Source organism: Ruditapes philippinarum, unplaced genomic scaffold (assembly GCF_026571515.1).
Source record: "Ruditapes philippinarum isolate M1 unplaced genomic scaffold, ASM2657151v2 ctg2665_1_1_1_1, whole genome shotgun sequence".
Classification (NCBI taxonomy): Eukaryota; Metazoa; Mollusca; class Bivalvia; order Venerida; family Veneridae; genus Ruditapes; species Ruditapes philippinarum.
The window spans coordinates 250,185-277,987 of record NW_026862957.1 but is presented as its reverse complement, the minus strand read 5'-3'; the positions used below and the strand labels follow the sequence as shown (position 1 = coordinate 277,987).

Sequence of the window (27,803 nt, the reverse complement as noted above, 5' to 3'; positions counted from 1 at the left end):
AGCTTTATTTGTGAAAGTCACAATTCATAAACTATGAAATAAACAAAATATATAACAATATGAAGCCATTAATTAAAAAAGTTGGCAATTTACATCAATATAGCACTTATTTAATAGAGATGACAAAATAACGTCGTATAATATTGTAACTATATGTAAAGTGTTAAAAATATAAATAAAAAAAATATTCAGTTAGTTTCTGAATGTCAATTGTTCACCAAAGTTGTCTGCTCATGCTTATAAATTCACATATGTACATATCGATTTCCAACACAGATGGACAACTGAGTGTTTAAATAATATCATTTAAATAATACATAATAATCTAAAAAAAATCGTGAACGGTTGGGATAAAGCTATGATAGGTTTTCTGCAAGAAGCAGAATGGTTATTTGGTAAGATAAGATAAGAACAATAGCATTTTATAGCACTTGATTTGAAAAAAAAATGTGATGATTGATCATCTCTAATTTCCACTTAGACAAACAATGAAATAATTTGTTCAGTCTTAACTTAAAACTTCGAACAATACGCTACAGAAACCATTTGAATGCACCATGCGATTTTTTCAAATGATTATACAATGTAATATTCTTCAGCAGTTATTGCTTTATAAAGTGGTTTCTGCATGTGTCAGGTTTAATGCCGCTATTGCACATTTGAGCCGTGTCATGACAAAACCAACATAATGCATCCGCGCAGTCTGATCAGGATCCATGCTGTTCGCTATCAGTTTCTCTACTTGTAATAGGGTTTGTAAGCGAACAGCATGGATCCTGATCAGACTGCGCGGATGCGCAGGCTGGTCTGGATCCATGCTGGTCGCAAATCCATTATGTTGGTTTTGTCGTGACACGGCTCATTTGTTAAAAAAATGATATGTGTACACATACACTATTTCTTATTCATCTTCATATCCTAATTTTTATAAGTTTGAACTGTGATCTTTTATTTGAATCTGGCATGAAATAAATACCAAGTGAGAAAAATGTCAACTGTAGACATGTTCAAACAAACATGTGAAGCATTATTCAAAATTAATTTTTGTTAGTATTAATGTAACAATTATTTCTTTCATCGTGACAGTTTAATGTAAAGTATATTATAAAAAAAAAATCTTATTTTTTTTATTTATCGGAAAAAGTGATTTGTATATAAAGTTATAATTATTTTTTTATCTATTATCATGATTTTGAAAGATCATAACTTCTAGCCATTATTATTCATTTCCAAAAAAAAAAGAAGAAGTAAAACAACTAGAAAACATTGATGCATGATTAATAAAATCATGTCTCTAATTCCAGTGTCAGTCAGATATCTGAGAGCTTAATTCTGTCCAAAAAGTATTTAAGTGAAATATTAAACATTTCAGAGATTTTATATTCATCAATCAACATCTGTTGCTTCATAAAATGTTAAAATAAAACTATGTAACGTTTACATTGTATCAAGGTTTAAAAGAAAATAAATAAGAAATGAGAAAATAAGAACATCTTGCAAAAATCTTTTAAGATCTGGTGAGATTCGATCGAGTAAGAAAAAATAAAATGTTTAAAGGCCTTGCATTGGTATTATACATATCAACTAAATCTTTCTTAACATGTCATTAGAGGTGCCAATATTCCTTATTTGTTTTGTTTTGATACATTTGTATGTGTATATAATACAAACCAAATTTAATTTAGACCACTCTAAAAACCAAGAAAAATCATATTGAATTCATTCTAATGTACAAAACATGTAATCAGTTTAATAGTTTTTTTATGTATTTTATGTAAACACTGTCAAAATTTAAAAGTTATTCATGTAAACACTGTCAAAATTTAATAGTTATTCATGTATTTACACCATGTAAACTTTCTGAACATGAATGTTTCGCGACATTGTCTTTTCTTTTGAATAACACTATCGGTGGTTTTTACGAGGTTATCAATTCATTAAAATCAAAACAGGCGAAAATACATTTAGTGTACAAAAGCACAGTTTTAAGACATGTTTGAAAAAGTTCAGCACTGCTTATCAAAGTACAGATGTCTCCTCGAGTTTCCAGAAAGTAAGATATAATTATGATCAACTTTCTGCATCATTCATAACAAAGAATAGAACTTTATGGTATTTTTTCAAAACCATATTTGAAGTTAAGCAGAAAGATGTCTGTTCCCGGAAGTAATTTTGTAATTTCTTGTTGACAAGGAGCCCTGTGAGTCCAAAAATTCAATAACTGGTTTACAAAAGAGTTTTCAGGGCCTCTGAATTCCACTCTCGGTCGGGGTTGTTGACAGGGCCTCGGAATGTTCACGTGCGCGCCTTCGTAGCTCGGCAACGCTGCTCGTGCGTGTCTCGTGTCCAGCCATCATAGACGTACATGGGCCTCGTGTTCCACAGCATCCACATAATGGCATGTAGCCTGCAATATGCAAAAAAGGGGTGTGTGAAAACCACTTTTACATCCAAATAACAATAAAAAATTGATTAGAGTTTATCAAATAATACTAAAATTGATTTGGTTATTTCTGTAATAACTGCAGAGAATATCCCATCAAAGCTTTAATCCATTGTTGTTGTTTTTGTTACTTTTACACTTACAGCTTTTAGAGCAGTATTTTTTCTCCGGCATTACGGGCAAAAATAATATGTTAGTTTACCCTGATTTGAGATAATTGCCCGGCGCATACGGGAAGATGATGCTTTTAGTTTTTAACGTTATTCAAATATAAATGTTTCATGTCAGTAAAGTTCAAATGTAATAGGTTTTCTGGCATTCGCGGCACCTTTCATGATACACTTTGGGAATGTTCCTGCTTGAAATGACATTTGTAATCCATTGTAAAAATGCACGTGATATATATTTAACATCACAACATTTAGCAGAAGATGTATATTACAACAGAAAATGACGTGAGATAATTTTTAAGAAATCCCAAAAATCTAACATTATCACCAAACCTGCATTCTTAAAACAATTGACCGCATTTTAAAACAAACTTTTTTGTCCATTTGTAGTGTTACAAAATCATCTATATGTTGTACATGTAAAGTTCTTTCTTTCGATAAATGTATTATCTTTATAAGAATAAATATTAAAAGTACAATGCTTAACCAAGTGAAAAAATGTCATACCAAAACATGTATATATGGTAAAAAAAATGCTCTATAGTTTAGAGAGCCAAAGTGAAAACACATATTCAGCTTAGCCAGCTTGTTTGAACCATTGTTTAGTCCGTTTCTGGAACTAAAAAGTAGTAATGACATATGAGGAAACATGGTCCTAACCCCAGCGGGACTTAAATTCACTGTTTTGGAAAATAGTCACCTTTACCACTGGGTAACATCTTCTCTTAAAATGCTGTATGTTAACAGTAAAGATTGAGCAAAACCTACAAAAACAAGAACTTATACAGAAAATTAATTACCTTTAAAGGCTGGATGTGCCGAGAAATGTGCGGGAAACAGAGGTCTGGGGGAGAAGTAGTTGTCCAGGTATTGTTTGTAGTTGCTGTAAAATAAATACAAAAATTAAAAGAATTTTATAATAAAATGATGAAGCTATTTTGCTGTATGTGCATTTACTACAAGAAGTTACCAAGCCCGGCATAGGCTTTTTACAGCTAATTTTGGATGGGTTATTGTTCAGGTGTCTATTGTATATAGAAAATAAATTTTTTTTTAAACAAAAAAGCAAGGTACTTGATATTAAAGTTAAATAATATATCAATGTATATATGAATGAAAGCGGCTAAAGTTGCATATCCGAATTTCAAAATTCAAAATAAATGAAAATTGATAGGAAAGTACTGGTGTGAAATGTGTCAAAATCATACAGAAATATATGAGAGAACTGCCAAATCCTTAGTAAATATATTCGAAAATACTAAACACTAATACACTTATTAATAAAAAATGAAATAAATATACTTCACCATACCTTTCTAGCATTGGGAAGAACGCTGGTCTATTCATGGCGTTGTTACTGAGTGCCATTAGCGTCTGTGTAAATGAATGTTGTAACATCGGTTTAGAATTCATCATCATGTTGGCACGCGCTGTATTCACGAGGGCAAGAGACGCTAGTGGTGACACTGGCGAACCAGTAGACCTGACTGGAGACGAGTTACTGTCGTCTTCCGGTGATTTTGATTGTGGTGTATCATTGGATTCTATCATTTGATCATTATTATTAGAAACAATGCTATGAATTGAGTGAGCCGGTGGTGGATTGATCAAATCAATGTCTGATTTGGAAGATGGCGCTGATGATAAATCTTCAACGACATGGTCAGAAATATCTTCAGTTGCTGTAGCAACCTTCTTTTCTGGTGTATGTTGTGTTACTATAACGCTATCCATGTGATGATTATCATTTTCACTACTATTTTCCTCATTGTTATTTTTTTCTAAATCGTGAAAATCGTCTTGTTGGGGCAAAAGTCTTTCTCCTTCAAAACGATGTTCGTCATTTTCTTCTGGTTCCAGGCATGTGTCAGATACATCCCCACAAACATCCGGGTCTTCAGCCTCGTTATCAGATTTTACATCTTCAGCATTGTCATTTCCGTCTTTTGAAGACGGTGGCCTCTGTGTGAATCGTTCACTTTTTCTCCATTTAGCTCTTCTATTTTGGAACCAAACCTTTAGAAAGAAATACAGACAAAATTATAATATAATGACAACCATTTTATGGCTATTCCGAGAATCATTGGAAAATGTGTAATTCGATAAATTTGCAATAATGTCTTCTAATTAAATCATTGTCATGACAAAGTACAAGTGAAAGGTTATGTGACATAATTTCATTTTTACGAATGTCAGAATACACTGGTATTTTACATAAAATGTCTTAATAGTTTTGACTAATGACGCTCCACTGCTACAAATCTTATATGTCACAATAAAGCTATTGGGAAATGATCTTATCTCATTTCCCCGCATTTATATTTCATTTACTGCAATTCTTAATCTAATAGAGGAAATGTTTATTATGTTATGCAAACTGAATTAAGCGACGCGAGTAAAGGCACCTGAGTCGGTCGCTAGTATACTCGCGGGACAGCTTGCGGATTTTCTCATTTTCCTCTCCGCTTTTGTTCGTGCCCGCGCATCTTACATCGGCGGTCCCTTGATAAAAATGATCTTATACTTTAATGGCAAATGATAGAGGAAATGAATCTTGTGGTATTGTATTTTAAGAGAGTATGCAAATACATCATTGTGCTGCAGATCAAGTTATATTCGAATAGATTGAATTTAGACCGATCACATTGCCCTGCTAGGAGGACGAGGATATATACTTTATAATATAAGGACCTTTAGATAACCGACCAAATGCATGTAGACTTAACAAAATGATACATAACCGAATTAAAATAGCTATTTTGTCAGTAAAAACAATACAATTGCTTTAATGTAGACAAATAAATTATATAGAATACCTCTATGTGTCATTAAATTTCAGACACTGAATTATGTCTCAAATCAAATATTAATACTTCTGATTTATGATGAGAATAAATGCATTTTTTATCTTCAATTTTAAATACTAAAACTCTTTTTTTTAAAGGTTTAACATCTTTATTTGAAAATACATTTTAATAGTTTGAATATTACCATATTAACAATTTCCGTATTGACTGCAGTTTAAATAACGCTGAAACTGTTGACTTTGAATGGTTAAGAATGGTCCCAGATGACCGTCCCGGCGTTATACCAGAAACAAACGCAAGGATGGGATTCGAGCCGAGCAGACGTTTCTATATACGATTATATGTTGCTTTTTCATTTGTTAAAGATTTTTAAACTGAAAATGTCTTTTTAACTTTATTAAAACTGTTACATCATTTACAAGTAATTTTTTGTCAAGCCTCATACTTTATGCGTACGTAAAAAAGTTTTGGATGCAGTTTAAACTTTAGTTAAGATGTTTTACTGTTGTTTTTTTTCATTTTTAAACTTTGTGTATGGTTCAAACTAGTGGCGCAAGTTTTGGTAAATTACGAGACGTGTGGCCAAAAATAGAACTTAGCTGTTCTTAAGTTCAGAAGTGCAGCTTTAATTTCCATCAGTATAGAACTTCCTATTCTTACTAAGCTCTGATCCATTTAGCGGGTGTATTATTGCTTTAGGAATTAGCTAAATCCATTAATTAACTATTTACTTCTAATTTAATAACATAAAGTAAAGATGGGGTAAATAATAGAAACGGGAATTCCCAGGACGCCTGGTAATTATGCGTCGCCTTCCATGGCAAATTAGAAAAGTCAGTCGGCGTTATGTTGACGATAACAGGTCGGTAACCTAGACTACTGCACGATTTTCTCGTGCAAAAGGTTTCCTGCTTTTAAAGGAACAAAGGAACTGAAGTGAAAGAAAACACTGACTCAAATTCTATAATAAATTTGATTATCGTTGACTTTGCAACAATATGTCGCCCTAATTTTTTTCTTAATGAAAATGAGATATAAAAGAAATCTTTTTGCTTATTAGAAACAAAAGTACAAAATGTTTCTTTCATAACCTTTTGCGTAATAATTTTTGACATTTTATCGCAAATTCGGATACCAATGTAATTTGTCTTCAAATAGTCGATAAAACTATATACATGTGCATTTTTTCAATGATTTATTAACGTGTTTATGTATATGTACATGTATATATGTATGTTTTTCATATTGTTTCGATGTTCAATTGCGAAAGGCATAAATATGTCTAAATTGATATTAAAAGTTGTTATGTGCAAATTAAATGCTATTTGCATCATATGCAGTCTTACGTAATGGTTTTTCAACACAAATCTGTCAATTCTTTTATATTAATCTATATGTATAAATGAAAATATATCATCATACAAAACTATTAGCAGCCGTATATAAATCAATACTATATCATAATGCCCGAAGCATTCCGCTTGCATGCCAGTTCTATGACGCTGCCAATTTTAATTACAGTTTTCTTATTTGAACGATGACATTGGACTACGGCAGACCGTTATAGGGACGAGTTCATACCTAATTTGATTTATATTAGCAAAATTGGATAAAGTTGATTAGTTGTCCTTCGCTGTCACATCTGGTAACAGTCTTGTTAAGGATCCGCGGCGCGATCTATACCGCTTTAACCAGCAGACGGACTCGGAAATTGTTCAAGTGTTGCAGTAAAACGCGCAAATTCGCAAAATTACGAAACGCGGTGAAAATTCAATTTTCGGGCATTTTAACGCCTTTTGTATTATCAACTTAACTGGTCTGTAAGACCGTTCAATGTGTCCCAGTTTTCACGTATTTTTTTATTTTGCGTCTGTCTAAATATAAACATAAACTGCAGTAAAACTATAATATTTTACTGGTAATATGTACCTTAATTAAAACTTTTACATTACAATTTAAATCGAGGCTATACCATCCAATGATTTTTCTGGACGTTTTATAAAAATAAAAAGTCCAGCAATTCTGCATGATCAATATATTTATATATGGGCAAACAAGAAGACATTGCAATACCTCTTGACCTTAAATATATTATATATATTACTTCTTTTCAAAAAAGAAGTATTGTAAACGCTAAAACGTTATAATTTTCTGCACCATTCCTAAAAGATATTTTTGATTAAGTGTTTACCCTTACCTGTACTCTAGCCTCTGTAAGATTGATCCGCATGGCAAGATCTTCTCTCGTGAACACATCTGGGTAATGAGTCTGTGCAAACGCCTTCTCTAGCTCTTCAAGCTAAGTTATAATTAGATAAACATTTTTATAGAAATATCAAAAATAAATCAACGTATGATAGGTATCTTTTGAAAATGAGGACAAAATTCTTTTTAAATAAATAAAAACATTGTATCGTATCAATTGTAAATGTGTATATTATATTTAAAAAAAAGCTATGACAGGTTGTTTTGTTGTTTTAATGTTTTCATTGTAAACAAAGCGCAATGGCGTTTCCATACATACCTGTTGTAGAGTGAAGGTTGTTCTGTTCCTTCTTTGCTTGCGTCTAGCAAAAGCATCGTCATGTAGATCACTATGAAGGCCATACCCAGCGACTGAAAAACATAACAAGAAAGGTTCTAGAAATGAATTTAATTAGAATAGACAATTTTGTTCCTCTTAAACAAAAATGTAGGGATAAGACAGTCATTTTACAATCGGGAGATCATGCTGATGGTGAAAAGCGTCCACGTCTCAAACCATGGATCATAGGTGCAATGCGCTTGCTTATATAATACAATACTTACAATGAACAAATCTTATAATTGTGCATGTTTTAAAGATCACATATGCATGTCCGTGTTAGTTCGGTCATGCTGAAAATTTCAATATATACAGTTGAGAGACATGAAATGATATTTCATCGATTTAATTTCATAAGAAACACAAATTTAATACATACACTAATTATTCTAATACCGCACATGCATTTAAAGTCAATGTCGCAAAACAATTACCGATATATCAATTACATGCCTAAAATAATTACATGTATATGATCATTATTCTAATACCGTTTGCCCCACCCTTACCAATGGTACAAACGAGCAATGTAAAGTAAATTTGTAAATAAATTAGGGGTAGATTTATCCACTCTTGGATATATTCACGTATTCCTAGGCAATGGTCTGTGACACTACACAAAACCTCCACACTCCGTATAACTTCTATCACTATTAATTTTTAAAAAAACTTTGGTTGTATTATTCCACATTGTTGAGAATGAATGCTGGAGGCATCCATTGTTGCTTATCAAATTGAAGCTAATTGAAGCATAAATCGAATATTAGATTATTGAATGTTCAAGAAACTTTTGTTTTGATACTACTTTTAATATATATCATTTATTTTAAATCAAGTTTGATAACATAACATAAATTGTTCCCTTTATATAAATGTATCCCTGAAGCGCCAAGAAAATGTACACTTCTCCGGCATATAATCTTTCAAAACATCAAAAAGAATGAAGTGTAAAACAATTTATATTATGAATATATATTCAATATAATTATATAATAAATTCTTGATATAAATAATGATATATAAATGATTGTAATTTATAAACATTCATTGTGCATTTTTTCGAGTTAAACAAATCTTCCACCGCTGCATGAGACATCTTGCATACTTCTTTTTAAAGAAGCAAACTTATATGTTTCAGTTTAAACCCAATTCCCTGCGGGCACGCATTTTAAATCAAAAACTCTTTCGAATATTTTACTTTGGTCGAATACGTTAGGTTTTTCGCACTATGACTACGACACCTGATCGAAAGTAAGTTGTAACACTACGACAAATGATCGAAAATAAATTTTAATCCTACAACACTTGAAATCGCCGCCACAACACATATTCTGAGGCGGGCTTGATAAGATGGCTATAATGGTAAGTAAATATGAATAATGATCAGCTTGGTCAAAACTACCGTTAACTATGAAACATATGGAAAAAAAATCATACATACGTTGTACTACAGATACCATCATTTTCACGGGGGAGGAAGTGTTACACGAAGGATGGAGTTCTTATGATAACTTGTTCAGGAGTTCTTGTGATAACTGTCACGGAGTTCGTCGGAAAACATCTGTATATACTACAAAAACACTCGTAGAAAAATGGTTATTTACATCGTTCAAAAATAAGTTTAGGTGCTAAATTAAACTTTAATGATTAAGCTTGTCTTACATCTTGCATTATATGTAAAAAACTAATTCACAGGCCATTTTTAATCAACTCTTGCTTCAAATCTGGTAGTTTTGAGTAAAATTTCCAAATTACTTGCCAATTCACAAGTATTGACCGGTTTATTTCTGGTCTTCATCCTTGCTATACATAATTACCTAATTATAATGCAAAATTGCAAACATAAAGCACCAGCTAACAGATTTATACCCGGTTTTTCAAATGTCCCGGAGTTCTTGTGATAACTCTGAAGATGTCACAGAGTTCTTATGATAACTTTTGTTATTGTCAGTGTGTTTCTGCGCTAAATAACGGCACGTTTTGACGTTTATTATCATTCAATAAGATTTTAATCATTATGAAATGCAGTACGCTCATCCTTTGCACAAAAATGTGGACAAAACGTTGGTTTTAAGTGTCTGCAAAGGATAATTAGGTCATCTACAGTAAACATTGAACCAGCGGCCACTGATATTCAGCAGTATAATGGCTTGTTTTCTGGTCCTTCGGGATCATTGATGCAAACACTATAAAGTGTCGCTCAAGCCAGTGCTAGGGGGCCGTGAGGGATGTTGCACTAATACAGTATCCCTCATGTACAGACTCAATCAAACCGAGTCTGCAATTCTTATGTTATTTTGTTGTGATTAATGCTTCCGAGGGATCACTTTGTTTCCAGAATTTTACACCACAAAACAAAAATGTCTCAAAACGTACACGCTGTTCTCAGTTCCTCATGTTTTAAGCAACCACCTTTCTTAAGCAGACAATATATAGGAATGCTTCCCTTACCTAAGGGCTAAGTAATTTGTATCATTTTATACCATAATAAATAAGTATATAACCAGGATAATTTCCACACCTATGTCTTTTAAAAAGTACGATACATGATAAAAACTCAACTGCGGCGGGTTCTAACTACCGATCTCTCGAACAAATTTGAACTGTCCCTCCAGGTTCCAGATTTACCTAGAATGGGATTTCAGTTATTGTGCATGGGCATAAAAAAACAAGAATTCCCCAGGTGTTGCTTGTAAGTGTCGCAAGTTTTCTAATGTAACTTAAAACAACAGACAAAACTTTGAAACATATTAATCGCAGTACTATTATAACTGCTGTTTTACATAGAAAACAAATGTTTCTCTGATTGATGCCGTAATATAGATGCTTAACTGAGAAAAAATAGATTGTAAGTCCGGATGAAAATGATAAAGGGCCAGAAAACTGCTAGGGTCCGGAAACTGCTAGGAAACCAGTACATAAATCCTTTTTCCAGTCTACGAAATCTGCGTCAAACAAAAAAAATACCATGAAAAAGATACAGGGGTAAGAAATAATATCTCTTGAACTAAAATTCACTCAAAACCAACATTATATATCCTATTTTTTGCGCAAAGGATGAACGGTCTACATTTCATAATGATTTACAATCTCATTGAATAACAAAAAACGCTAAAACGTGCCGTGATTTAGCGCAAGAAACACACTGACAATAACAAAAGTTATCATAAGAACTCTGTGACATCTTAAGAGTTATCACAAGAACTCCGGAACATTTGAAAAATCGGGTATAAATCTGTTAGCCGGTGCTTTATGTTTGCAATTTTGCATTATAATTAGGTAATTATGTATAGCAAGGATGAAGACCAGAAATAAACAGGTCAATACTTGTGAATTGGCAAGTAATTTGAAAATTTTACTGAAAACTACCAGATTTGAAGCAAGAGGCGATTAAAAATGGCCTGTGAATTAGTTTTTGACACATAATACAAGATGTAAGACAAGCTTAATTATTGAAGTTTAATTTAGCACCTAAAACTCCTTTTGGAAAGATGAAAATAACCATTTTTAACGAGTGTTTTTGTAGTATATACAGATGTTTTCTGACGAACTCCGTGACAGTTATCACAAGAACTCCTGAACAAGTTATCATAAGAACTCCATCCTTCGTGTAACACTTCCTCCCCCGTGATTTTGCGACATTAAGGTTTTACGCTCCGTTACACTAGTTTAGCATATGCATTAAATTTTTATTTATGTTTATATTAAAATGGAATGAATTAAATATCATTCATTTTTCCCAACTGTATTTATTGACAATTTGAGCATAATATGGTGATATTGACCCACGTATAAGGTGTTTATACATGAATACTTACAAGGTTTGTTAAGTGTAAATGTCAAATATTTCAAATAGAAACGAAAACAAAAATATGTGTAAAAAGCTATAATACGATTAAAATAAAATAGTAAAACATCCATAAAAAACAGCAAGAAAAAACAAACAAATAAAAACAAAACAATATCTGCTCTCGATATAAAGTCACGTTGACACTAGTTACATACTGCGCTTGTAGCCATTACAGAATAATTAATATTTTTAAAGTCTGTACTTTTATTTTTACTTCATCGCTTATTTTTGCTAAGTTAAACGTTAATCCTTATTCTGTAGCTAATTAATCTACAGGCGAATTTACCTTATAGATAATTTCATTCTTTATCAGACTTTTCATGTATGTAAATTACTTTCATTTTTTATGAAAAGACAGGCGTAATTAAGCGTAAAGTCTTGTTTATTTATGAAACCCAGACAGAGAAAACCGTCGCTAACAACGTCTAGAGTCTTGAAGCATCTTCTGAGTGTGCATGTCTGCGAACACTAAATTGTGGTTTCTGATTTTTAATGGCGATTAATGACAACAAAACAAGACAATAACGTCCCTAATATTACCCCATAATTCCATTAAACATCGCATTAGTTCCAATAGCTTAGTTCAATTGTCCACACCATTAGCCGCTCAAATGAAATTTGTTTTTGATGACAAAATATCGTGCATGTCCAGTGATCGTGAAATCTCGCAAATGAATAAAGAGGCGATAACTTCCGGCGGATCTCTACTAGAACAATAAATTTCCAATTAAGGTTCGTGATTAGAAAACAAAGGAAGGAAATAAATTTATTACGCAGAGATACGTAAGCATTATCGCCCGTCTAATGTGTCTCCGTGGGTAGCAACGATCAACAATTTCCGGAATTAATGGATTAAACAAACCAATCAGATCCAATCAAGACATTTACTTCGGGTCAACTTCCGGTCTGCGCTTTCAGCAGACGAAGATAGAAAAAAGAAATTACTGACCATAATATACGGAATAAAATAAATTGAAATGAATCTTGGGTACTCGTTTTGGTAAAGATAAGAAAAACACTTAAAAGCTTGTAAGTAACTAGTCTTTCCGGTTAAGATGTGCGTGTCTAAATGCAAACATCTAAGTTACTAAAAGGGTTCCATTGTCTGCTAGTTTTTTTAAACAGTACTTCTTGATGAATATGTTATTAAAGAAGACAAAGGTATTGTAAATCATGACAAAGATAAAGAAGAATTACCTATATCTTGTTTGAAATTTTGAATTCAAAAGAGAGCGTATTAAACTGCACAACCAAAGATTCAAGAAATGAAACATACCAAAAAGGTATAAAAGGTAAGTTTGAGAAATGTTTTGATATTCACAAACCAAATAAAATATTAAATGTTATATATAAAATATGAGCGAGTTTAATTTTTGATAGCAATATTTCTTTCCCATTACTAAGGACACCGTTTGCATATTTTGAAACATCTAAGGTAAGTTCATGTCTTAACATGAACCAAAAGGAGTTTATTTAAGAGCAACTTAGGTAAAAACAACTGTTGGGATGAACAGAAAACGACTAATTCCTATTCGGACGTCTATGTAAAGCAAAGCTAGTTTTATTGCTATGAATATGGATATTTAATAGATTCGTTTCCTTTGTTGCAAGAAGTAAGCCTTATTTTTTTCCAAACTCTATCAAGACATCATGTTACAAACCATATAGCTGCGTGATACATGTGGAAAAAAATCAATGCTCGTGTCAAATAATTCCATATTATTTGTAATTAGGAAGGATCGCTCGATTGTAATTAATGCTAAGTGACCGGCTGGCGAATAATCCGGGAACTATTCGTAATTGTGTAAGAGCGATTTTCTATTGAATAATTGTATTTGTATGTGATTTTGATTTGATTAACGGTAACAGTGAACTGTCGAGTCCTTTTAAAGAAATGGCATTTTAAAAGCAAGAACTCCGAAAAGCGCGTGAAATTCGATAAAACTTTGAAAATCAGCGCGTAATTTAATTTACAGGATCCTCGAAAATCAAATTTTCTCAAATGGAAGCGGTTATAAAACTCCATGTTAGACGTTTAAAAGATGGAATGCTGCATTTTCTGGCTTCTTGCTTTTAGTTTTGAAATGGAGTAAAACCCTTATAATATACTAAATTAGTATGTAAAATATGTTTTTAAGAATTTGCCATTTAGGCGGAAATATGTACGTAATTCGAATTTATACGACATGCGCGTAGTTCGAGTTTGATTATGAAATGGATGCGTTTGATTTTGACATTGATATAACGAGTATGTTTTACTGCGATTCGATTTGACATTGACGAATATCTTGTACAGTCTTCGAGATAGAAATATCACCGAGTGTAAGCCAAAATTTCACTAACCGTATAATCGCTGTCAATTTCCATTAAAACCCCTTTCTTTAAATCAGCAGAAATCATAGAAAATATATACATAATATCTATTGTTAAGAGCTATAGCATTGCCAAATAGTTTCGATTAAAATATAATTTGCAGAATAAGATATTGAATATATTCAAATTGTTATAATAATAAACGCTTATTCAGTATATTCAGTATATTTGTATGTATTTCTCTTAAAAAAAGAAACAAAATCAGAAACAATGATTAATCACTTATCTGCTTATTTTTCAATACAGCAATTGTCAGAGGCTTTACTTCTATAGCTTAGTATAGAGAAACATTCAATATTTAACTTGCTTTCATTATTTTAGTTATATTCAAGATTTTTGAATAATAAAATAGAGTACAGTCTAACCATATCTTTTAAGTTTTTGAAAGGATTAGAAGACTTTTATTGAAATCTAAAATAATAAAAAGATATACGCTATCTATTCACATAAATTATTTTTATAAAAAATGTCATTTTGTACTCGTACGTTTTTCTTAACAATAAGGCATGAAAAAGACGTAACAGTCAAGTTTCGTAATTAATCCATAACAGTAATAACAAAAAATTAAAAGCGCTAAAAAGTTTTTTTTACTCTAAGCTTTGATTGGGTTTCAAGCTTTCAATCAGAATATTAGTAAATGATGTATGCTTATTTGAGAGTTCTTAACTTTTAAAGATTCCATTCCTTAATTATGTTGATACATGTATAATCATAATTGTACGGACAATTATAAATACCTACCTAGATAACAAGTTAAACTGACACTTTTTTGTAACTAATTCACAAGATGGGATGAGATTTCTTAGAAAATTCAAATGTTTTCCTTCACCTATCCATGTACAATTAACAAATTTGTAATTTACTTTTCTATATTAAACATTATAGATCATAAACATAAGGTCATTCTTTATCATTTTGCGAAAGACTGCACTATTGCACCACGGAACTAGTAGTATTTTATAACATTTAGCTAAGGCCAATTCAAACTGAAAATATTGCAGCCATAATCGGAAGAAATGTCGATAGTAAAATTTCTATGAAGCACTATTATTTTGTTATACTGTAAACTACCGGTATAACAATAACGTTTCCTCTAAATTTTTGATGTCAGTTTACATCTGTGACAACTTATTAATTTTCAAATTGTTATAGTTATAATAAAACACCAGAAAAACGGCCGCTAGTGTCATTTTTTTAGAATTAAAGCAAGATTATTAAACTTCTTCCGTTCCAAAGAAAAGTCGACTTAATTGAAAAAGAACAAAACACCGTCGCCCTTTCTTTGCAATATATGATGAAAAGGTATTTTGTCTACAAGGTATCACACTAAATGGTGTTTCCTTCTCAAGTAATGTCATAGAAGGTGACAGACAGTCGGCCTTAGTCTATTTTGAACAAGCCCATTTGTCTCTTTATCAAGAGGTTTTTTATCCCAATATGTCTTTTCTTAACAATATTTTATAAGCATTTGTCAATTCTAAATCAGTGTAGCAAATATAGTAGGGTTAAAACATCATCACTTTATCTTAAAAAGTAATAAAAGTTGTTAATACAACATGGAATTAGTTTTATTAAATGTTCCAAGTAACATGTAGTCTGTATAATGTATAATGTATGCCATTTGACACTCAGATTTTGTTCTTAATTAGATGTTAATTTGATACAGATGTACAAAAAGGCAATGTATATGCGAACTCAGTAGTGTACTATGAGTAGTTCTAACATTAGTGAAAATAAAACTGAAACATCATTAAACTGTCATTTTAATCTCAAGATTTTTTATATAACAATGATGGTTTGAAATGTAAAGATAATCAAAGGTTATTATATAAGACGACTGTTTAAAATAAAAACAAATTTTAAACTAATTTAAAAAAACATAAACATTTCGCTATGTCTTAACAAAATGAGAAGATGAAATAAGAAAGACAAGTCAGTTTTTAGAACTCTATATAAATAGTTATTAGCTTCAAAACATTAGATAATTAGCCAATTAATTTAATGAATATAAAAAAAGGTTAGGATTAGATTTTAATAATAAATATGCTACAGCGTTTAGTGAAAATTTTATGTGATGCCCTGAGGCTATTGAAGTTTGTCTGTTTGCTCAGTGTAGCGTATATCTCATTATAGTCTTGCCAAAAACATTATCGCCTTTTAAATTATATTTATCTTTATGAACTTTACATAGAAACAAAATAAAGACTTTGGCATCCAAAGTTGTGTAAGGAACTACTAAAGGGGTTTCAATATAAAAATGTGAATATTAACCAGGCGACATTGAAGGCAAAGATCTAGACTGCATGAATGGAATAGTCTAGCCACTTGATAACAGACATTTGGTTCGGGACCAATTGAGTCTCTTTTTTATGGTTTCTTTTCTTTGTAAACCTTTATCTAAAAATATTGTACAACAAATATACTTAATTAGTTTAAACACTATTTATTTCCAAAATTTTCAAACAAAGATATACATTACAACTAGAAGACATTGTTTAACAAAAATCACGTAAGAATGAAGATATGAATTTAGAGGTAAACAATGATAATGACTTTATAACTGAATTAGATTCGAAAGAGGATTTGAAAACAAGTCCAAGACTTAAATAAACTTAAATATATTTTGATATATGTTGGAAATTTACTTCTTTTGGGAACAAATGTAATACATGTACGTATAGTAAGAATACAAATTTAATAAGAATAAAACCGTTTAAAACACTTTTCTTAAAAATTGAAAATGATTTTTTACAAGTTCAACATTCTATTCAATTCAAAGACAGATATTAAGTTTAGGTTAAATATAAAGATACAATTCGAAATACAATGTATGAATTTTAATACAGATCACTGTAACTTGTATTATAACGTTATGATTTTAACACTAAACTTGCTGAATTTTTATTTGGAGCAGTCCTTTCAAGAATAAGGCATTTTGATATCAAGTTAGAAAAATAGAGCTACCAACATCATAGAGTCTGGTCAGACTGCATGAAAGTGTAGGCTGGTCTGACTATTCTATTCTGATAACAAAGGCTTCCAGCATGTTAAGGGTTGATATAATATGTACAAGTTCTAAACCATTGCTTACAATGTAATATTTTACCGCTTTGACATTGAAAGTTGCAAGTCCCTTTCCAGACATTCAAAATTCTTTGTGTTTAGTTTTCTTTAAACATTACTCGTTTGTGAAACCTGCAAAGCTGCGTGTAGACTCGCTAATTGAATTACGTAAAATAATACATGTACAACGAGCGGAAAATCAAAGTACTTTTCAAATGCAGATGTCGTCTGCGTTTCTATTCACTCTCCTGCCAGAAGAATCCTTTTTATGACAGTACGAGTTGGGAATCTGTTTAAAGTCCATTTGAGAGACTATACTTTCCGATATGTGACTGGATAGCTGTCTAAATATAACCACTTCATAACGCAGTAATATCTGACGTTCTTTAAAGCTAGCAGTTTGAAGAGGAACGATTGTTTCGTAAATGAAATTATTCATAAAGCTATTATCGTTAAATACGAGATTCTCGCACTTCAACGTGACAGAGGAGATTGAAATGACGGATGAACTATTAATGAATACTTAGTATCATTTAACTTATTATAGCATTATTTTATCATAAAGACATCTTAAAAAGAGATTTTCTTTTATGAAGAAACAACAGAACCTACAGAAGAATGTAGTTCCGACAAAGAGCTTTGATATTATGAACTTGAAACATTTTTGACAGCATAATCTTGACGTTCTTGCTGTTTGAAATATATTTCGTGAATCTCTTAAAAGCATAAATTAACAAAAATCAATGCATATAAATAAATAAGTAAGAAATAAATAAATAAATATCTCAGTTGGTAATTGTTATCGCACCAACACAGTGTAGGTCATGTGTGTGTTAAGGTTTGTTAACCCTTGCCACCCGAAAAATACCATATGAGACAGCAAGTATTAGTCACATGGCGACTTTCCAACTTTACTTGCGAATTGAGACCTCAGGTGCCCTTCCGTGAATTATGTCAGGCACGAACGAGCACTTGAGTAGAACCACCGACGTTCTGCAATTAGCTGTATAGCTTTATCACCTGAAAAAAAAACCTGTCGGTAGCCACTCGCCACGGACGCCCCAAATAAATAAAACGATAAATAAAAAAGTGAATAAAAATATAGAAATATTGGTTACATAAAAGGGAGATCTATATTTTGTCATTATTCGAATAAAGCAGTTTGAATTAGGCACGTTATATTATTTGTCTAAGTGACAAAGTATTACTTTTTCTTTTCTTTCCAATTTGTTCTGAAAAGGTTAAATTTCCAAACAAACCTTTCAGTTTTAGCATATACATTTCGTGTACATATCATCTTCTTAACTAAATTTTGTTCTCTATTAAGTTTCTGCAAGATTTTTCAAACATTAACCTCTTTTATTAGAAATTTGTCTCTAGAATTTTAAGTGTTTTTGTTTATAAAAAATCTAAATTAAAAAGTACAATTTCCAGAATTTACAATAATTTATTTAATTATGTTATAATTTTTCAATACTGATTGGATGAGTTTTTTTTATCAATTAAACAATTCAATTTGATGTAACATTATTTTTTGTAAGTCATACCATTTCTTGCAAAAGTGAAATAATTGTTTAATTACAGAAATTAGTTGCCTTTGTTGCAAAATATTCTTCAACTGTAATATGGAAGGGTCATTGTCTTTTTGCATACCAGTTATTTAAACTTATGTATTATGGCATGATCAATATATTTATCAGAACTCTTCACAAAAGTATTATCAAATGTTTTGCCGATTCTGAGTATAACTGGAAGACTAACTACTGGAAGATTTATCAACTTACTACTGGAAGATTTATCAACTTACTACTGGAAGATTAATCCATGGAGATTAACCAGCTTACTAATAAAAGATTAATCGACATACCGTTGAAATATTAATCGACGAACTATTGACATATTGTTTGTATAGCAATCTTTGTATGTACAGACATGCTTTTTAAAGTTAAATCAACGTTCTGCTAAAAAGAATAATACACGTATTATACATGTAATACTGGAATAACTAAAATATTTCTGATATATTAATCAATGATCAATATAGTAAAATATGATTGATGAAAAATACTGTTACTGAAAAAATAAGCAACAGAAATGTTACTGTTAGAATAATCTGACGTACTACTAGCTGGTAACCATTGTCAATGTCAATCTAACTTTGTGCAGTTGCTCAAATATAGTGTTTTAACATCTGAACTTCAACAGCCAACAAGATGCTACGTTTATAACACAAATCTAGTCGTTATTCATGTTTAAATCTTAACAATGTAAAACTTCTTATAACATTTTATATAATACGTTGGTTCAAGGGTACTCAAAACTCAAGAAACAAATTTAAAATGTTAATTTTTTTATTCATATTCAATTAAGAAAAAATTGGTAAGAAAATGTCAGAGGAGACAAGATTTTCGTTTCCCCTCTCAAAGCTTTGTGCAGCGTACATTATACATATCACACGAAATTGCTTCATTTGAACAATTTAATCTGAGATTTTATCTGATTAGTTTTGCCTATTACAGATTGAAATGTCTTAGTGTATGAACGTACTCCAAAAATTATAACAATAATTCTAAATTGGCGTATATTTAAGGAAAATAAAGGTGTCTTATTTGAACAAAAATCTTCTCGAACTCATCCGTTCTAACAATATCAAACTTCTCTCAAAATTCACTTAAAAGTAGATCAATTAAATAGTGAAATCTCAACTTACAGGAAAACATGTTTAATTCTGTACGTCCCCGACTGATTAATATAATTATAGTCAAATCAATACCTTGGTTTAATTAATGTAATCTAATTTAAATAGAGCGGTGCATGTTACTGTGAAGACATCGGCGTAAGAATCGTCAATTTAAAACGTATTTGTGTACACTTTCACCGGTGAAAACCCAGGAAAGTGGAAGGAGAAATACGGCTGAGCTAACGCACATTGAAATGTAATTTCCCTAACAATATTAGTTAGGTTAATTACGCTGATTAGGAACAATGATGTGCTTAAATTTGGTTCACAAATCCAATTTTGTCGTACAGATTTTGACTTTTAACCCCTTGATAGATTTTGTAAGATTGCTCCGGAATGAAGCTTCGTTGATTGCCCTGGGAACGCCGCGGCATCTTTGTGCCCACTAAGGCACGAGGAAGTGTAAATTGAATTAATGCGAAGGTGTGCGCGTGGAAAACTTTTCTCTAAGGATTTGAGATCAGTAATGTTGCGCAGAATAGAACAGACACTTGCAATGTGCAAACGGAGATAATATATACTTCCTGCACAAGCAAATAAGTTAACATTTTAAAATTCTTGGGGAGTGGGACGAAACTATTTTTGGCGTGCAAAGAAGTGTCTGGTGCTGGTACAGAGGAGAAATTGCTTATATTTAAATATTTGTACCCGGTGAAATAGAAAGAGAACATAGATATAACAATAACTCTCTAATACATGTCCGTTCGAATGCTGAAATGTATTATTTCTAATGAAACCTAAAGCTAAAATAGTTAATATAGTGCACAGTATAATTATAAGTTTGCAATATACAGACATAACACATTCTTTTACATGTACGTGTCAACTTGACATTCAAAACTATTTTCATAGATTTTCAGTTTAGATTTGTGCACAAAGTATCATTTAGATACGCCCAGCAAGGATAGTAACATTCCTTACCCGACATATAAAGTGATGGTATTCTTTTTGTGGAAACTTACTTTGTTATTTTAATGTAAAATTTCAAGACAAAAAATACGAACAAGTGACGTTTTACATTACATCCAGTCTGTCTCATCCTCCTTTTTTAAAGTCATATTTGGCTCGTCACAAATAGTTCATTATTCGGTTCCATTTTGAATTAAAATATCTTTAACATTAGGTATAAACAAATGTGTACAATAATTTCTCAGCTTTAATAATTAAATTTATTTCAGTTCAATATAAATTTTATTACGTTCCTCTGATTTTGTATCGAGACGTCCCGTGTTATGAAAAGAAAACCCAAAGGGAAGAGTTAAAAGAAGATAATGTTTTGTTTTTGTTTTTTAATCTAGACAAAGATTAAGATGGTATGATATTAAAACCTGTAAAATCTTGAATTATGCGCATATTGTATTTGGTGTTAGATTTTATTCAAGAATTTTATCATTTGTGTTGTATTTCAAATATGTTTACAATTATAATGAAAATGATTTGTCCAAATCAGTTTTTTTTTCGAAATGTTTTGATAGAAGATATCAACAATTCTTTCTCAATTTAAAAAACTTTCATTTACCGAGTTATCCATTTTGTAAATAAGTTTGACTTATTTTTAAAGTGTTGTTACAAAAAAACGTTTTTAAATTTAGAATTATATAAGTTAAGCTTATTAAAATTTAAAGAATGATTCTGTTTCCGAAATTGACTACTGACTAATATAGTTTATATACATTTTTAAAAAATCTTCTCAGTTTTAATGCCAACAGAAGCTGACATATTCTTCTAACAATTCAATGATGTCACACGAACTCATGATATAAAGTGAAGTAAAGTACATATTATAAAGAGTGCTAAATCATATTATAATATTATATAATCATTATATTTTCAAGTTTTTATGCAAATATAAACAGTAAGTTATATAAAAACACATTTATTTTCACTTGAATCTTCAAACACAAAAAAAACCCACTTGAATTACATTAAGCAACTAAAGGTTTCATCTGCGGATATTTCCTAATTCAAAATTTTACAATTTCATGTAAGATGTTGCATTCTGCTTAAGTCGGTGCTGGCGGGCATGGACGGTAGCTTGCCCCAGTACCAATACAATCAATCAAATCGAGTCTGCGGACTTTTCAATTTTGTCGTTTTATGCGTTTTTAGTGATTCCGTTTTTCTCACGATTACTCAGATGTTCATTATCTTCAAAAGAAGACACAATGGCCTAAAGAATATTTCAGCTTTTAATCCGTTCAAAACTTTAAAGTGTATACCTACTGAAACAAAATAAATTTAACATTTTAAATGAATTTGGTATGAATTTTATTTGACGGTATTTCAACAAGAAAAACGAGCTCCAACAGTGTATTCAATAAGCATTACAAATATTTATATGGTAACAAATATACATGCAAAACATTTCATTCTGATACATGTATAAATCAACTCCTTATAAAGCAAACATCCGAACTTTAGCAAGGGCTAAAAGTTATGCCGATATTAAATGGAACCTTTTTCTATGTTTAAATTCACCAATTCCTGCAATTTGGTTTGTGTTGTCATTCAAAGCATTTAAAAATAAGTGTGAAAGATATATTAATATAATATTAAATTATTAATAAAATAGTACTCTATCAGCACTTTTTATTCGTTTTTATTACTTCGATTTAGATTTAATTAGGCGCAGATAACTTAAATACATATGTACTAACAGAATAACGCCAGAGAAAATAATATACAACAAGAAAATGTTTTTGCTAAAACCATTAACTTGCTTCAATCGAAATTGCATAGCCTTTAGTCTTCAACAGCATGCACACCCGTGTAGTCTGGCCAGAATCTACTGCTTCTAGAACAATTTTTGTATCCTTTACATAATGGTCTATTCCAAACTCAAAAGAAGGAAAATCCAGAACACAAATTCAAATGTCTAATGGTAAACACAGATAAGATATCGTAATTAGTTTGATATCATAATTATACTAAATAAGGAAGACTGATAAGATACTTTTTATAATATATATAATAATACTTCTTTTAATTATTCTCTATCGACATCTTTGAGATTTTGTTATTACATATAGGGAATTGGATAAGTTGGCAGGAGCATTGTTAGCATCAGAGCACAAATCAATCAATTTATTCAATTCTAAATTAAAGCTCTTAAAATTAACTTTACGATATACATGTACAGATAACTGTTATTTTGGTATACATAAAATTCATTTTATTGTAAAATTAATTTGCATACATCTGTTGCAAAAGCCTTTAATCACCATCATGTCAGTTGTGCTTTTTATATTTTAGTTAAAATGTTATTTTTAATAGTCAAAATAAAAACCTGAAAGGTCGCGAAACACGTCAAATTTAAGAACGTCGTGAGCGTTCGATACGACTGGGCGTATGTATGGACGGTAATAATGGTAAATGCAAGCTATTGTTCACCCCCACCCTGCACCGGCTGTAACAGAATTCAACATTAAAGTGTACGTATAAAAATTGTGAAATTTAAGATACGCTTAAACCATTCCTTTGCTGTATTTTATTGTGTATGCCATTCATTCGACGATATTTTAAGTAAAAGTGAGAATTTATGTCTTGCTTGAACTAATCGAAGATCAGGTGCTTCTCCTTGTTTAAACTCAATATTTAAATGGTCCTTTTTTCCAATTGACTCAAGCTTTGTCGGAGTGTGTAGACCTTTAATAAATGTAATGTCTTTTTTTTTACAAAAATACATGAATTTGAACAATAATACACTTGCACTTGAGTAAATTGACACTTTATGTAAACTTTCAAGTCGTTTACCAGCACATTCGCATTATATAATTATCATTAAATCAAACGATTTGGTTTAAAACCAAGCGTCTAATTCAATCAAACAGATTACATTATAAGTGATTTATTATTATGGAACGGAATAAAGTTTAATATATTTCTGTGCAGTTTAAGTAATATCATAGATAAGCATAACGAGATATGTTGTTATTCCCGTTGACTCATGCTTTAGGTAGAGTTATATTTACATATTCTCATCAGAAAATTATCATTAATGTACACAGTTTAAAACAAAACGTCTAAGTTATCCTTACAAGTAATGAATTAAAGTAACACTTAATAAGCTTACATACATACATACATACATACATACATACATACATACATACATACATACATACATACATGCATGCATGCATGCATGCATGCATGCATGCATGCATGCATACATACATACATACATACATACATACATACATACTGTAGAAATGATTTTTTTCCAGTTTAAAAGATGAAAAAATCCATTTAAAATATTAAGCATTGTAAAGTTTATTCAGTCACCAACAGTATGACACAGACTGACTGAAAATTAAGTAAATGTACGATGAAATACTTTCTTCATACACTCCATCATCAAGTGTATAAGCAAACTCTTTATCTGCGTACCAGTTACGTTTAGTTTATATAATAATGTGGCATTAATTTTAACATGTAAAATATTGTTACATTTGGAATTAAGAAGGGAACTTCATTTTAAACCAATCTTTAATATGTGGTGTTCTTAAAAGCAAGCAAAAATGCCTTCAAATTTCTGTTGTTTTTTTTTCTTGAAGTTGATATATACCATATATTTTTGACATGTCAAAGTAAATTATTAAGAATGAACTCAAAGGTATATAAATTTTAGCTATTGTATGTGCTTATGTTAACTCTTAGTCCCTTATCATGGTGATTTCTACAGAAGGCTCGGAAATATGTGATGGTGTTTTATGTTTTAGTGTTATAGTTTATAGTATTTCATTAGTCTCCAATAAATCGAATATTTGATTGGTTTCATTTATGCATGCAATCTTGTATTGTTCAATGATTGAATTATACATGTATGTTAATAACTCTAATAAATAAATGAAATAAAATAATATATATACCAGGTAAGAAAGAAAACATGCAGAACATTTAAGAAATGATAATGAAACAGTTGGTTATAAACAAATGTCATTATGTTTAAAAGATTGAAATCTCCATCCTAAGATACAGGTCTGATTTCTTAATTTCAAAGTCTTAAACACAAAAGTTGTTAATTTCGTTAAGTGTAAGCTCGTTTTATATTGACATAAGTATTAGCATTTTATATACTATAAGGTAACCGTAGTTACACACAAGTCATTTATATGACTGTGTAATATTAGACATCATTATCATCACAAACATGCGTAACAAATCAATTAGTAGATATATGAAAAACTTGGGGTTATATAGTAAATCTAGTTTAAAGAACCAAAGGTAAGTATACTAGTACTTCAATGAAACATGTGTGTGTATGTGTTTTTCTTGCACGTCGAATTTTTTGTTAGTAGCCTATGACACACGGTTTCTTCTTGTGAGAGTTACCTTATTCCTGTACTCATATTTATCACCATATAAAAATAACAGCTTATCAAAAAGGCCCGTTCCTTCATTTACTAGAATAGGTTGAGCCTTAACAGATAAGTGTCATCATGACTTTAAGCAAGCAATTAAAGCCATTTTCTTTTAAAAAACTTTTTCCCCTGTGATAAACTATACAACAATTTTATATCTGAATGTGTAGTGTTGAACATTAGACTACTTCTTAAGTATTCATCGTGAAACATAAATGCACCTTATTCATTTAAAAGAAGAAAAAGAAAGAAAACGCAAATCAAATGCCAGTTTGAAACATGAAACCTTTATTTGCTACTGCGTTTCCTCTTCGGAAAGAACGCTGACAGCATTGATGACACATGCTGCTTTATTTTAAGAGCTGACTTCTATAACATTTGAAATACCAATCACATCTGACTAATATGTAAACAAAAATTGCTTGTATAAAAAATACATTCATTTAATATGAAATTGTTACATTTTTTACCTTCATTCAGACAAAAAACATATATTTGTCTAAAAGAAAGTAAAAATATGCACAAAAACACGAAATTTATCTTAGACATGTGCTCATAAACTAATTTACCTTTTAACAAATGAACTATCAAAACCTTTGTCTTAATAGTATAATCTTGAATAAATTTCTACGAATAAAAGAATCAACTTACATGATGGGTGAGCTTGGAATGGTAGGTCCATACCTAGGGGTCTGGAAGCTGGGTGTAACCCCGGTGGACAATGAAAACAAAACATCTTTTATCTAGTTTGAAATCGTATCTGAAAATAGACAAATTTATTCCAGTGGTTATAGATTTAAATGAGAAAACACTGATTAAATGAATATTAAATACATATATCTAATAAAAATGTTTTTGTATAATTACATGTGCTTGTCTAATGTCATGTATTTGTTTAATGTTAAAAAGAAACTCTCACCTGATACTCAGTAACTTGAACACCTTACAGCATCTGTTAATATGGCTAGAGTTTAATCCTTTCAATCTCGTTTTTATAGTGTCCAATCCCCCTACCCTTAGCAGTCACTTTAATACCACAGTATAATTCAAGACGCTAATAACAGATACAGTATAAGTAACCGCAAACATATTCAAAAATGATTAAAATTACCATTTCTTTTAATTCGTCCATTATTTTTTAGCCTTTATAGCTCTTCGTGTTGCCATAAAATCATGAAAAATATATAAAAAACAATGCTTTCAAATTTTGAAAAATAATAACAAAAGGCTATTATAAGATAGCAACAAGCTATAAAAATTATCAATATGATCTTTGTTTGTTGGTTTTAATCTTTATAGCAAACATATCTGTTTTTATAATTTATAATTTGCGCTCTTAAATCAAATTTCATGTTTATGATATAATTTCATAAACGTCAAATTTTCTTTATTGGCATAGATTGCTCCGCAGTGTATTGGAAGACTGTACAGTGTCTGTTGAACGAGGACAGACTGCAGGTTGATTAAAAAGTAGTACCTGTTGAAAGGCTGTAGGTGATATTAATTACCAGCAGGTATAAAACAGATGGAGGCAGGGGATGCATAAAACGACCACAAAATTATTTGGTTTTAATTTTACGACGATTTTCTTATATTTTGCCCAATAAAAATTGATTAATGTAGCCTATGTTTTAACATCAGTTTCGCTTTGCTGCTAAAGTGGCAACTCTAAACAATAAATGTTTAATTGTTTCTAATTGTTGTAAAGGAGAGATCGACCTCCAGTATAACATAATTTTCGTCAAGACTTATGGATTATGATATAGAATGTGGGCTAGGAAGACATTCCTCGTAGAGCTTCGTACCAAACGTAATGCTGAACGAGAACGACTAATTTGCATACATAGGATCATATAATAGCAGTAAATATAATTGTTTATTTACTTATATTTGCTAAGTGTACAAAACTAAAGTGTTTTCAATTACAAGATACTAGTATCCGTGTATGTACAAATGTTCATATCTTTTATTACACTTTAATAAAAATCCATTATATTCTGCAGACATTATAAATTATATAAAATATATATTTGTGTAATGTAATAAATTCTTAACTCACCTCTAAAATGGATAACTTTTCTTATTCTGGCAGAATTGTTAGTCTCTTTAAAATACACAAATTATAATTCCGTTCTATTGTTCCTCGACTTTCTTGTTCTAGAGTGTTTCATACAATAAGACAAGAAGTTCTGGGTGAATACTGGAGCTAAATTATCAATCATAATTCAATTTTCTATCCATCGGAACCGTTCGTTCTAATACGTGGACAATGGGGTGTTCGTCATGCTGAATAATAATTTGTTACCAATAATGCGCTCTATACACGTTTGCTAATAGCGCGCTTATTCGGTTTTTTGTCACATAATACGCAATTATGGTACAGCATCCGCCAAGGGGTCGGTCTTTAGAC

At 30.8% G+C, this 27,803-nt stretch overlaps 1 protein-coding gene across 1 annotated transcript; it reads right to left on the bottom strand.

The window, feature by feature from the left end:
• On the bottom strand, positions 1 to 27,794 carry LOC132720767 (diencephalon/mesencephalon homeobox protein 1-A-like). Its single transcript, XM_060704977.1, has 7 exons — positions 27,453 to 27,794; positions 26,045 to 26,153; positions 7,945 to 8,036; positions 7,618 to 7,719; positions 3,926 to 4,629; positions 3,414 to 3,496; positions 1 to 2,407 (listed from the first exon to the last, which is right to left on the bottom strand). The coding sequence occupies exons 2-7, from the start codon at positions 26,127 to 26,129 to the stop codon at positions 2,241 to 2,243; spliced, it is 1,233 nt and encodes a 410-aa protein (XP_060560960.1). The 5' UTR covers positions 26,130 to 26,153; positions 27,453 to 27,794; the 3' UTR covers positions 1 to 2,240.
• Positions 27,795 to 27,803: the final 9 nt, after the last annotated feature.